A 14,414-nucleotide genomic window follows, 5' to 3' on the forward strand; every position below is an offset into this window, starting at 1 on the left:
ACTTACCTTCATCCAAAAAGGGGTCCAATATTCAGGAACACACATTTTCAATAAATTGTCAGCATTAAAAACTTGGTTTCAGATAATGCACAGTTTAAACAGAGTATAAAAAACTTTTTGATAGGCAATTCCTCCTACTCTATAGACGGATATCTTAACAGATACTGTTAAGCCAGCTTAAGTGAAAATGTCTGTTAGATATAGGTTTTCACAGCACTCAGTCACAACAGTGAAGATTAGGTATTTCGTGTATGATAAATTTGTTAATAGTGAATAACAATGTTTCATTCTGACAGTGTGTTAATTCTGTAAATATTAGCTGTTCCAGTTTACCTCATTGTATTCACTTATTTCGACAATCTCCTGACAAATGACCAGAGTAGTAAATATTTTATGTTTTTATGTTACACTTTGACATATTCCACACCCATGAGAATCATCTCATTTCTTGGGTCTATGGAATGAAAACTGAATCTAATCTAATCTAATCATAAAAAATGTGCTTTCAGTGCTAAGTGTTGTACTTCATTGGCAACCCTGCTTTTTAGTTTGTCTTGATTCTGATTATGATGTGACAATATAGAATTTCAGAGCGAAGTCTGCATGAATTTACAGTAAATGACTTACCAAATGGGAAAGTGCTGGTAGATAGGCACAATAAAAAACACACAAACACACACACAAAATTTCTAGCTTTCGCAACCCCCGGTTGCTTCGTCAGGAAAGAGGGAAGGAGAAGGAAAGATGAAAGGATGTGAGAGTGTATACCTGCCCTTTTTCCCTCCTAAGGTAAGTCTTTCCGCTCCCGGGATTGGAATGACTCCTTACCCTCTCCCTTAAAACCCACATCCTTTCATCTTTCCCTCTCCTTCCCTCTTTCCTGACGAAGCAACTGGGGGGTTGCGAAAGCTAGAAATTTTGTGTGTGTGTTTGCGTGTTTTTTATTGTGCCTATCTACCAGCGCTTTCCCGTTTGGTAAGTCATGGAATCTCTGTTTTTAATATATTTTTCCCATGTGGAATGTTTCTTTCTATTTTATTTATATCATGAATTTACAGTAATCCATTTGGTTCTGACTTGTGAAACTGTTCAGCCAAACATAGAAAGATATTTCATGTCAGCATAAAATAATTATTCATCTTACATTTTAAAAACTGATAGACCATTTCAAATGGCTACCTGTGTACAAAACTGCACATCACATCCTTCAAAATTCACAATACCTGTATTACACAATATTTCTTATCAACAGTATTGAGTTGTAATAAAATTTCCCAAACTTCCATAGAAATATAATACTGATCTTGCTTCATGTATCACAATACATATATGTTTATATGCAATAGAAAAAATAATAGGCCTTACTGGCCAAAAGCCTTTTTTGTTGTGCCTATCTGTGAGTCAGGATCTTTGCTATATGGTGAGTAGCAACTTTCCTTTTCATAATATTTTTAAATTCCATCCTGGATTTTCCATTGTTTGATCAATGAAAAATTTAGTTAACATGCCAGACATTTAGTAACTCTGTTCATAAGTGACTTCGAACACTTATTTTGATTCATTCTAGTTCTTCTAATTCATATTGAAGCTTAATGACTAATTAACTGTAATACATCACTTTCTGCAAAATAAATAAATTAATAAGTAAGTCATACATTTCTGACTGCATCACATCCATACTGACTGAACAGTATCTTTGAATCATTCATTTCAACAGTGTTAGTTCAATAAAAGACAGTTTTTCAGTAAGTGAATAAGTTTTTCATTAGTTTTGAAATGCAACAACAGAGTTGCAGAGTGACTAGATGAAAATAATCATTACATGAGATCTTGGGTAGGAATGTTTACAAATACTGAAATAAACTGAAACAAGTATACCACTTGATACAGTTTGATTTAGATCTTCTGTTGGTTTCTTTAAGTCTGACTTGGTTTAGGTTGAAATACTTCAGTTGCTGATTCAAAATAAAAATTAAAATAAAAGTATTTTCTAAACTAGCAGGATGAAAATGTGTGAAAAATTTAGTTAGCCTTCATATATGTAATCAAACCAGAGAATCTGCTTACAAATTAGATAGCTGGAGGCTGAAAAAGGAAAGGACTGCGGGTATACCAAAGCAAGTTGCTGATATTCAACAAAATAATTTCAAATTGCCCATCTGAAGATTTTTATTTTAAAAACTTCTTGGTTCTAATTACAGCACTGCCTCCTTCTAACATAAATTCTTATATAACTGTACACAGTTTGATCATCAAACTTGAAAAACACATAACATTATTTCAATAACACTCAAACCGTCTCTCTACTTTCATTAACATTTCAAACAGTAGGAATGAATCATAGTAAAAAGATCAGGACAAGGCTGACCAAATATTCTGGTGACAATTTTCTAGCAACAGTCATATTATGAATTACTTGACTTGTAATTCATTACTTCTCTTTCCTCATCGGGTTTTGTGTACTACTCAACAGGTGAATTTTGTATTATTGCCTCTGTCATTAGATAACTTGTTGTGAGTGATCATCTTTGGTGACTGTGAATGTCTTGTGATCAGTCATACAGTGGGGCATGACTTTCCGTATTGTATAATAATAGGCTTTCCCTTTAAGACATAGCCATTAACAGTTTCTAATGCCTTTGTTGCCATGTCAGTAGCTGTAATTATCAAAATTATAATGAATCAGTTAATAATTCCACAAAATGAGAAAAATGACTTGTCAATGTGAAATAGGTTGTATATGCAACCTACTTGGAAAGGTAATGAAAGCTTGGCCTTTCATTCTGCCAGTCATCAGTCTGTAGATAATTCTCTTGTCTTCAGATGATTCAAATAAGTTAAATATTGATACCAGATCTGACTCTTTCACACAGCCAGGTAAATTCTTGAGAAACAGCACCTAGAAGTTACATTATTAGGGAGTATTCTGAATACTGAAAAGCAAACACAAGGTATAAGATGTTTAATGAGGTACGCACAATACTTACAGGTGATGGTAAGCCTCTGTCATAATTTTGGAATCGAGGTAGCTGTTTAATCTGTTCCAAGTTTAGTCTGTTATTCTGAATCTCACTTAATGAAACTACTTGTACTTCACTGCTATTTACATCTGACAACACAAAAGCTTGACCTCCACATGTATCTTTCTCTTTCATGTCAGTTTTATGTTTGGGCAATGCATTTAACTGCACTATTTTACCATCTTTTATGGTGTATAATGTTTCAGGTTTACAAGTATACACACGTGTTTCATTTATCTGTTTTGTGTTTTTCTTGGCATTCTTACAATCTTCTTTTCCCATTGGACTTTCTTTGACATCCCAAAGTGTTGAATGGTGATCGTAGTTGTAATGGCAGTGTGAATTTTCAACAGCACAAGGGGCACTTGATTTTTGTGGATAGGTAATTTTCTCTTTCTTACGTCTTTTTCTTAAAGAACCAAACAACTCTTCCTCAAGTTCTTTAAGATGATGAATGGGATGATTACCAGGCCGTGGGTCAGAAATTGTAGCCTTGCAGGATAGTGCAAACTGCAACAACCTTGTGTGTAAACTTTCTGGCTTTACAGATAAACTCAATTCTTGCTCATGCCTTCCAACTGACAACCTGCAAACAAAATCACATATGAGTAAATCTAACTAATGACCAAATGCTTCTTTAACAATCTCCATCCTAATGTACTGTGAAACATGCAACTCATCAGCTTTAGAAATTAATATTTGTTTCATAATGCTGTTTATTCTGAAGTTATGACACTGTCATGAAATTAATTTACTATGGACACAATTATTAAAATAAGAATTAAGTTGCCTGTCTCTGCAGCAATGTCTATAAAACACATCATACAATATTATAATCCGCTACAGACTTCATACTTACTTAAAAAACTGTTCAGATTAAAAGTTTGAGTAATAATAATAATATGGAAATATAGGTATATAACAAAAGGGAAAGGCAACCACTCGCCTACACTGGACCAATGAATGGCACACACAAATGACATGGAAAGGATAGTTTGCTGCTCACCACTTAGAGGCATTGATTCACAGACAGGCACAATGAAGAAGAATGCTAGAAATGCTCAGTTTTTCAGATTTTGGACTATGTCTCTCATCATAAGCATAAGCATAAACTCTCTCCTCCCCCTCTCTCTCAACCATGAACAGTGATACTTATGATACAACAACTCTACATTAACAACTTGCCTACAATTATAGCAGATAAAAATGAAGCTACTCTGTTTGCAGACTTTACAATTTAGATGTTGCAAATTCAGGTCAGGAAGTGAATAATAAAAGAAACATGCTCTGGAAGAAAGCCACTCCTGTTCAATAAATTGCAATAAATTAAAGTACAGCCTGTTTCTTAAACACAGTTGTGTCTATATTCACATTCAGATCTTCTACAATCATGAAACAATCAGTGACACAAAATAAACAAGATTTCTGTGATTTGGGATAGGTGTCAAGCTCTCATGAAAGGACATATTCATAACTTCCTGCAGAAGCTGCATGGAACTACATATATGAAGTGAGATGGTGGCCTGTTTCAAGCCTTTCTTGTCACGTTTTATCCTATTTGCATACTGATTTTGCACCCTAGAGTCTCTGACTTCATTTACTTTACGATCTGGTTTTTGTTTGTTGACTTTTCACTCATATTGCATGTTGATTATGTGAGTCGTCATTCCCTGTAGCAATGTAGATTACTCATCTCTCTGTACCTAGTCTAATATTTCATTCTTGTTGTAGCTTTTCCTCCTAATGTATCCAGTCTGGATCATGGGATCTGTTCTTTGCTGTGGACAGAAACAGGTAGAACAGTTCGCACACTCTTGAGGAGCTCCCTGTCACTCAAAGTACAAGTTTTCACTTTAGTGGACCACATGGCCAGCTGAGCAAATGTTTCAGTGATTATCCTACAGGTACCTTGAACAATGGGCAGTGGAACGGTCTACTGGTGTCCTCTACAGCACAATGGGAAACTACTGGTGGAATGAGTGAGAATTTTGCTTGCTAATAAACCTTTGGTGGGGTCCTCAGCTGTCAACTTGGCATTATTGTTCTGTATTTTGGTCTCCAGACACCATTTCCAAAAGTGAAATATATAATCACACTTAGGTCTGTGAAATTTCCAAACCCTGCCCTTTCTGTGGCAACATTCTGTGAAACTCTACAAATTCTCCAGAATTTCTGACAAATAAGTCTGGTTGTAGAGATGGGGCGACACTTGGTTCCCATTTCTGTAAAGAGAAATCTCATCAGCGGATACATCTTTCATGTGGTAGTGGGAGCTCGTGAATGAACTTCCAGATGGCTCATTGGAGGAGCACTTAGGCCCTTTCTGGAACTATATAGAAAAGTTGTGCCAGGGGCCTTTCTGACAACTGAAGGAAGGCTTTCAAAATTTAGAGAAGCATTCTTGTTCTGACTCTCATTCTGATTCTGTTTCTGAGGTCTCATGTGGACTCTGGACTCTGATTTGGATTCAGATTCTGTGCTTGTACACGTTTTTTTCACTTCTTTCTTTTGGCAAGTTTCTGAAGTTCTCCTGTGAACTAACTGGCATCCGCAATTGCTAATCAAGAAGATGACAATATCCACCACATGTGATCACAGCACCTTGGCCCAGGTCAGCAACAGTTAGCAGCCACAGCAGCATGTTACACGGTGACTTGTCTGGAGCTGTCTCACTCGCAGTCATTCTATGGCCGCATCTGCAATGCACACCTCCAACTTTGGTGATTGTGAGATAATGAAGGGAAGAGCAGCTCACATCTGTTTTCTCACACTGGTATGCATGTTCTCTGCAATCTAAGTCTTGTTCCAAAGGGACGTCTTCCATAACCACTCATCTTTTGTTTCAGTACTGAGTTAACTCAATGGAGTTACCCATCTGGTAATGATTCTTTATGTTTCGTATCCTTTATTTATTGATCTGCTGTGTGCTCTGTTTGGATTAATATTCTTCTTTTTCATATTGTTATGTTTTACAATCATGGTTGAAAACTTTTTTGTGTCATTTATGTGTCTAGGCAACATGTCAATCATAATTGTCCAGCATCATGCCGCTGGTGACTCTGATAATCATTCATTTTTCTGATTATTGTTTTATCTTATTTAGTAAAATTCAGTCTCACATTTTTTTGAAATCTCAATGATAATGTGTTTTGAGTAAATTGCACATTGTTTCAATAAATCTAATGTTTACCACATCAAACTCTATCATTTAGCAACTGTTAAAGTAAATTAATCAATTGAAATGCCCAGGTCCTTCAACCATAAGCAATGATGAGGCCCCTGATGGGTCAGGATCTTATCAAATAACATTTCCAATGTTCATTTCTCAAGTAGCCTGTCAATTTCATGGGGGTAATCTATCATTTTACTTGATCTGGATTGATATAATTAGCAACAATATAAAATGCACACCTATGGACAATATGATGAGCAAGTGGTCATGTTCATAGCACACCTGGCTTCTGGTTACATTACAACATTTTTAAGGCTTTTGTGGCCACTTGTTGACAAATTTGACCATTTGTTTGATAATGTTCTGATGTTTTGCCAGCACAAGGGGCTGGCATTGTCAAAGCTTTACCCTCCATTGCTCGTGGTGGACTCCAGAAATGATGGATGAAGCTTTGACAATGCAAGCCACTCATGCTGCCAAAACATCTGGAAAATTATCACACAAATGCTGGCCAAAGAACCTGAGACAGAAGCCAACAGGCAATTTAATAAAAATATTGTCAGAAGTCAGCATTAGTTGTACACTGAAACTTGCTTCCTTTGCGTAATTTCAATATTTGATGTCATATGGTGTAGGATAACCAAACCAATAAAGTATGATAAAAAACCAGCACAAGCATATTTCTAACAAGAAAAAGTCTTGTACATAAAATGAAGATACACTTTTAACATTGTATGCTCTCCTATCGTATCTGCACTTGTCATGCTGTATCACACTAACTCATTGGTAAAAGAAACTATGGAAAATTATCAAGTACACTGCAAATCTGTATGAAATACAAGCCTGCGTATGTAAACATAAAGACTTATTAAGCTAACTATACCAAACTTACTGAGCTGATTTCTTAGATAGAGACATAAATAACCACAATATAAAATCAGAGCTGATTACATAAAAGATGATATTATTTCTTCCGAGACTGTATATTTGTGTTAATTGAAGCCACTATAAATACTCATATTTAAGTGGACCATCCCTGAATATACCTTATATGACATCCAAATAAACAACCAAGGCATCTAAATGTGTGATGTATCACACAATAGGTAAACATGTTAGTAAGAGCTCTGCAATACTGACCACATGCTGATGAGTGAGAACATGTACCATGCAGTTTTGCAGGACTTGCACTTACTTGTTTATTAATCATGTGATCCAATATGTGATAGAGGTCTGGTCATATGTTGTATGGTATACATTTATGGACTAGTCCACTTGAAAATGGTTATATTTCTGAAGCTGGCCAGTTTAAATAAACAAACAATCTTAGCAGAAATAATGCCACCTTTCAAAAAAATCAAAAGGCAAGTGGACAGAGGAATTTAAATTTGGTTGGGAGAGCTTAGATGATGATCCGCGCAGTGGTTGACCAAGATGTGTCACTACTCCAGAAATCACTGCGAAAGTGCACAAAATGGTCATGGAGGATCGCCGATTGAAAATGCATGAAATTGCTCTTGCTTGTCAAATGTCATCTGAAAGGGTATATCACATTTTAACTGAAGAATTAGAAATGAAAAAAATCATCTGCATGATGGGTGCCACAACAAGACAATACACGCCCACACACACATGCCGTCACCAAGGCAAAATTACATGAAGTAAGGTATGAATTGTTGCGACACCCACCTTATTCACCTGATATGGCTCCATCAGACTTCCATCTCTTCCCAAAACTGAAAATTTTTCTTGGTGGATGAAGATTTACTTCAAACAAAGAACTGATAGCCGGAGTTGACAACTATTTTGCAGGCCTGGAGGAAACACATTTTTGAGATGGGATCAAGGCACTGGAACATCATTGGCCCAAGTGTGTTAATCTACAAGGAGACCATTGTAAAATAAAAAAAGTTTCAGTGAGGTAAGTACTTTTTTCTGTTCTGTTCTGAGAACTTTTCAAACCACCCCCGTACAATTCTCTTTTGCATAAGTTTGTATTTACTGTTTTCATGTGTGGGTTCATCTTCTGCCTAGCTTCATAAGCGTATATATTATAGCTATGTCTGAAGATACTTTCCTTTTTTAAGATGCCCCCTTTTGTGAAAATTAGTATTGTGTATACACACAAGCAAGGCAGTGGCAATATTTTGAGAATTTTAAAAAGGGGTTACAGGAATCCTTGCATTTAGCTTCTTATCACCATGATAATCTTTTACTGTATTTTAAATGTTTTTGTAAACTTTGTGGAATTCCTCCCAAAAATTATTCTGTACATAAGGAGTGACTGTATACTACAATGGTACATTGTCAGCACTGGTGAGCAGCTTGTATTCTGACTGAGGATATGTGAAATTAGCTGAACATTAAATGCTGTACAGACTTAAATAATTGAAATAACACATTTGTTACCTTTTCTCCACTTCCTGCTCTCGTTCATTCAGTCCACTGTTTATTTTTGAATGTATAAGTAACAGTTGTGATGAAAGGATAGATTTTTCAACTTTTTTGTATTTTTGTGAGAAATGATCCTCCCCAAGTTCATAATCTAGTGCCATTTCCACTTCTTCATTGGAGAGCCCAAATGACTTCAAATCCTCTATATGGGCGGCTTTCTTTGCTGTTTCTTCAAACTGCTTCAGCGAGCTTTTCCCAGATGTTAAATTTGTAAATGGACAATATTCAGAGGCTTTTTCAAAATGTTTTTTGTCTTGCAGTTGCCTGAAACATGTTATTGTTAAAAATCAAATGTAGATGGTTTGGCAGCATTCACATGACTCGTAGTTAATAACAAAAGAAATAATACACAACTGAGATTTCTTTTAAGTACTGGTAATGAGATTAAAGAATGTAAATTTTATAAAACCCATGAAGAAGGACAATGTAATGAAAAATACAGTTCAGTCTATTTATAAGAAGTCCACTATCAGCAACTTAACTATTGTCAGTTTTATACATAAATAGTTAAATTGTTCTTATTCCAATTATTCTCCTAACTAATATAAAAGTAAACTGAAAAATATTCAGCAAACACTCACTCTTCTAATGTAATGTTTTTGTCCAACTGCTTAGTGACCAGCTCTTTGATAAGTCGGTCACCTGCAGATTCCACATGCTCGGTGGGTTCATCTGCTACTGTGGATTTAGTTTCATAGAGCTTTGCTCTCGTACTCTGTACCTTAGCCATTATCTAGGAAAAAAAAGTTCTATTATAATTAAAATTAGTCATTATGTCATAGTTAATGTGACATTACAATGATCACAGGTATATTTAATGCAATTTAAACTATGGCTGATAAGGGATAAAGTCACATTACTCCAACATTATGTGAATCTCTCAGACCCTTTACAGTGCAAGTAAATCATGTGGAAATAAATAGGATAGGTTCAGAAATTAGAACAGATACATGCTATGAAGAAATTCATGAAATATTACACACATTTATCATAGACACACTAGTGTAAGGATGAGCCAGATAGTAGGGGGTTTTATTTTATTTTTATTTGCTTTCAAAAGTTACTTTATTCGCTTGTTACAGTCAGCATTGGCTGCCTGTAATTTTCTCATCCCACGGTCTGGCAACAGCAAGTCAGCAAGCATCTCGATCACATGCTTCCTCCGTGTGCTGACGAGATAACGTCGCCCAGGTGACGACGCTGACCAGGCCAAACTCTGGAATTTTCCATACCGCCCCCGTGGGTTCCTTACACTAGTGTCTCTATAATAAATGTGTGTAATATTTCATGAATTTCTGACCAATCAGGGCAGAGGAAGCCGTGTTGGATGTGCCCGGCTGCCCACCACTGGGCCACTGTCTCTCTGTTGCTTGCCCTTTAGCAGAAAACATCTCCTGCCCTTCCCATGGACTTTGTTAGCAGTAGCTGCCACGCCATTCGGACGTGGCCATTCTGGCTCACCCTCACCTCCCTAGGCTTGACCATGTGACCCATGCAATGCATTTACTTCCAATAAATGGCCTTTTATCTAAAACTGTCCTAATGGTTTATTCCCGTCCACTGCCTTCCACTCCTAAGCCAGCTAATCTTGTACAAAACTGGTGTCAGAATCAGGATACATTCCCATATCGACTTTTTTACTAATCCAAATTCTTTCAGCAAATGTAACTTGCCAATAGCCCGATGCCACAGTATCTTGCACTTCGTCACACTTCTATCGCCGAGCAGTTCACGTGTATAGAATGTGCTAGCCAGCCGCCACACTCTCCTCATACAGACCACGGCTGTGTTAGTAGAAATGCAATGGGCACGCGCTGCAGTGACGTGGCCATTTGAGTCTGCTGGAACCGGCTACCTGAGCCAGATGCCGTCGCGTCATTCGCTGTCATGCCAGGGTCCTGCCGCACCGTGCCGGCGAGCCAAGGCCACCCGCCGTGACGTGGCGCAAGGGGTCCGCCACCCCCACATACTAGCCGAGCTGCCGTCATCTGCCGCCAACACACCTGCCACCGCCCGAGGGTCCAGCAGCCGCCCAACCGCACCTATGTCACAGGCACCAGCCGAACCACCGTTGGCCACCGCCATCACTCCATCATGCTCTTGTTGCTGCCAATACATCCCACCGATACAACCTTCATGTAAGTTGCAGCGTTGCTTCAAACATTAACAGCACAAGCCGTCTGCCACTGGATTATGTTATTTTGTAACCTCTCTTTCCTGTAATAGTCATTTATTGGGTCACTAGTGCCCCTACTTTTGCAAACATGCCGATGGGTACAAGAGCAATGGAACGGGATACTCCTGAAGAGGCAGCGCAGTCAAACCTGGAAAGTGTGTGGAGGCAGGCCCCGCCACCTGCCTGCGCCCGTGAACAGAATAATACACCGGCTGAGGACCCGAGAAAGTAAAGAGATGGAATATGTTAGTGCAAGTGGCATACTCGGGAACAAAGTAGTTAAGATTTTAATTGACACTAGTGCACAAATTAGTGTATTATTTGTAGATAGAAACTATCAAAGGGTGCTACAGCCACCCCGATTTCATATCAATGGCCTTGGTGAAGAAATAATTGTCCCTGCAGGTTCGTGTGTGGTGAATCTGCAAATAGATGAGAATAATTACAGTCAGGAGATGGAAGTAGTAAGGTTAAAGAAATGCAATTTTGACATCATATTAGTGAATGAGTTCTTGCAACATTATCAGGGGATGGTGAATTATCGAACACGAACTGTGCAGTTTGATGAAACAATTCATCATTTTGGCAGTTTACCAACCCATCAGATGTGAGGGAGCTGTGAAAGGCACCATTCACAGTCTCTCACAAAACTGCGGATGTGCGCGATAAGAACTACTGAACCTATAAGGATAAGAGGCGGAAATGGAAAACAGACATTCTGGTGGATTCACTCACCCAGAATGATGTATTAGATCATCAATCAGCTCATATTAAGAGCAGTATTTGCTGAACGGAAAGAAAACAGAAAGCTTTTGCAATACCGGTGAGTATAGATAACTTTGGTGTGAAACATGTTGTAATACTGAAAGGTACTATTGTTGCTAGTGGACAGGAGATTTTGGAAGAAGCAGGAGGAGCTGAAATTCCACAAAGTAAAGATGAGAAGGGACGATGGAGAAAGAGGTGTCCAGTCAGAGAAGTGTGTTACATCGTGTCATAATTGAAGAATCAGTTGATGGAAAAGTTGAGTCATTTAAGCATTGAGGAGAAAAAGATGTTTCAGCCACTGTTAGAGGAATTTTCTCAGTTGTTTGAAGAGAGGCAGTTTCTACCGGTCATGGATTTGGTTCAACACAAAATTCTGACTGGTGAAGCATGGCCGATGGCGCAGAAGTCATATCGTATACCATATCATTTGCAATCTGTAGTCGAAGATACGATTCAGCAGCAATTAGCAGCAGGAATCAATCAGCCCTCCTCAAGTTTATGGGTGTCCCCTGTGGTTGTTGTGCCAAAAAAGTCAGTAAATGGAGAGAAAGCCTATCGTCTATATGTTGATATGAAGGCGGTAAACCGAGTAACTACTCCGGACACATACTCCTTACCGCGTATTGACGAAACATTAGACCTAATAGGTAACTAAGTTTTTTACCACCCTTGATTTGCCCTCTGGATATCATCAAATCCCTGTTGCACCCCAGGATTGCCCTAAAACGGCTTTTGTTGTATCTAAGGGATTATAAGAATTTGTAAGAATGCCATTTGTTTTGAGGAATGCACCCACCATTTTTCAAAGATTTGCAGATCTGTTGCTGCAGAGACTGAAACCCACAACATGTTTAGTATATTTAGATGACATTATTATTTTTTCTAAAACTATAAAGGAACATGCAGAGAGACTGAGGGATGTATTGGAAAGGTTGAAAGGAGCTCACTTAAGTGTGAAACTGGAAAAGTGTGCCTTTGCCCAATCACAGGGACAATATTTAGGACATAGAATACGTGAAGGTGTCAAACCGGATCCCCGTTTAACCACAGCAGTAAAGGAATTTCTGAACTCAAACGTTTCAGCAGATCATCAATGTGTTTCTTCCAATTTAATCTCTCATCAATGGACACACCTAAAAATTTGGAATATTCTACCTTAGCTATATGCTTCTGATTAAGGTCTATATTTATTAATGGCGTCATACCATTCACTGTACAGAACTGTATGTACTGTGTCTTATCAAAATTCAGTGAGAGTCCGTTTACAAGGAACCACTTAGTAATTTTTTGAAAGACAGTATTGACAATTTCATCAGTTAATTCTTGTTTGTGGGGTGTGATTACTATACTTGTATCATCAGCAAAGAGAACTAACTTTGCCTCTTCATGAATATAGAATGGCAAGTCATTAATATATATTAAGAACAACAAAGGACCCAAGACTGACCCTTGTGGAACCCCATTCTTGATAGTTCCCCAGTTTGAGGAATGTGCTGATCTTTGCATGTTATGAGAACTACTTATTTCAACTTTCTGCACTCTTCCAGTTAGGTACGAATTAAACCATTTGTGCACTGTCCCACTCATGCCACAATACTTGAGCTTGTCTAGCAGAATTTCATGATTTACACAATCAAAAGCCTTTGAGAGATCACAAAAGATCCCAGTGGGTGGTGTTCGGTTATTCAGATCATTCAAAATTTGATTGGTGAAAGCATATATGGCATTTTCTGTTGAAAAACCTTTCTGGAAACCAAACTGACATTTTGTTAGTACTTCATTTTTACAGATATGTGAAGCTACTCTTAAATACATTACTTTCTCAAAAATTTTGGATAAAGCTGTTAGAAGGGAGATTGGACGGTAATTGTTGACATCAGATCTATCCCCCTTTTTATGCAAAGGTATAACAATAGCATATTTCAGTCTATCAGGGAAAATGCCCTGTTCCAGAGAGCTATTACACAGGTGGCTGAGAATCTTACTTATCGGTTGAGAACAAGCTTCTAGTATTTTGCTGGAAATGCCATCAATTCCATGTGAGTTTTTGCTTTGAAGCAAGTTTATTATTTTCCTAATTTCAGAGGGAGAAGTGGGTGAGATTTCAATTGTATCAAATTGCATAGGTATGGCCTCTTCCATTAACAGCCTAGCATCTTCTAATGAACACCTGGATCCTACTATACCCACAACATTTAGAAAATGATTATTAAAAATATTTTCAACTTCTGACTTTTTGTTCGTAAAGTTTTCATTCAGTTTGATGGTAATACTGTCTTCCTCTGCTCTTGGTTGACCTGTTTCTCTTTTAATAATATTCCAAATTGTTTCAATTTTATTATCAGAGTTGCTGATTTCAGACATCTGTACTTACAGATCAAGGCATGAATTTTATGTCAGCATTGTTTACAGAAGTCTGTCAATTATTACGAATCAAAAAGTGGAGAACGACACCATTTCACCCGAAAGTGAACGGACACCTAGAGCGAATCCACTGCACAGTTACACGCATGCTTTCTTACTATGTCAATAAAAATCACTCTGACTGGGACAGGTACATCCAATACGTCACATCAGCATATAATAGCCATGTCCATGAAGCTACAGGATATTCCCCTTATGAAGCAGTATATGGCTGACCTATGAATTCGCGTTTTGAGATTGACAAACTGCCCCCTGGAATTAAATCCAAAGACATGAAAGGTTTGGCACAATGTTTAAAAGCCATTTGGAAGAAAGTAAGAGGGAACAATGCAAAAGCTACAGCCCATCAGATAAAGAGGAATAATGAGAAAGCCAAAATGCCCGAGTACAGGGTAGGAGA

The 14,414-nt window shown here is 37.7% G+C and overlaps 1 protein-coding gene across 2 annotated transcripts in view; it reads right to left on the bottom strand.

The window, feature by feature from the left end:
- Positions 1–2,151: 2,151 nt before the first annotated feature.
- The window catches only part of LOC126094526 (RNA-binding protein 41-like), a 50,990-nt gene continuing 38,727 nt past the window's right edge, over positions 2,152–14,414 (bottom strand). The window contains exons 2-6 of one of the 2 annotated variants that reach the window (XM_049908943.1): positions 9,228–9,379; positions 8,602–8,910; positions 2,979–3,606; positions 2,752–2,899; positions 2,152–2,657 (exon numbers count right to left, since the gene is read on the bottom strand). In XM_049908943.1, coding sequence (XP_049764900.1) covers positions 2,557–2,657; positions 2,752–2,899; positions 2,979–3,606; positions 8,602–8,910; positions 9,228–9,376 — 1,335 coding nt within the window. In that variant the 5' untranslated portion in view covers positions 9,377–9,379 and the 3' untranslated portion in view covers positions 2,152–2,556. The remainder of the gene's footprint in view (positions 2,658–2,751; positions 2,900–2,978; positions 3,607–8,601; positions 8,911–9,227; positions 9,380–14,414) is intronic. The other variant, XM_049908944.1, reaches the window with a different exon arrangement.

Source organism: Schistocerca cancellata, chromosome 8, assembly GCF_023864275.1.
Source record: "Schistocerca cancellata isolate TAMUIC-IGC-003103 chromosome 8, iqSchCanc2.1, whole genome shotgun sequence".
Taxonomy (NCBI): Eukaryota; Metazoa; Arthropoda; class Insecta; order Orthoptera; family Acrididae; genus Schistocerca; species Schistocerca cancellata.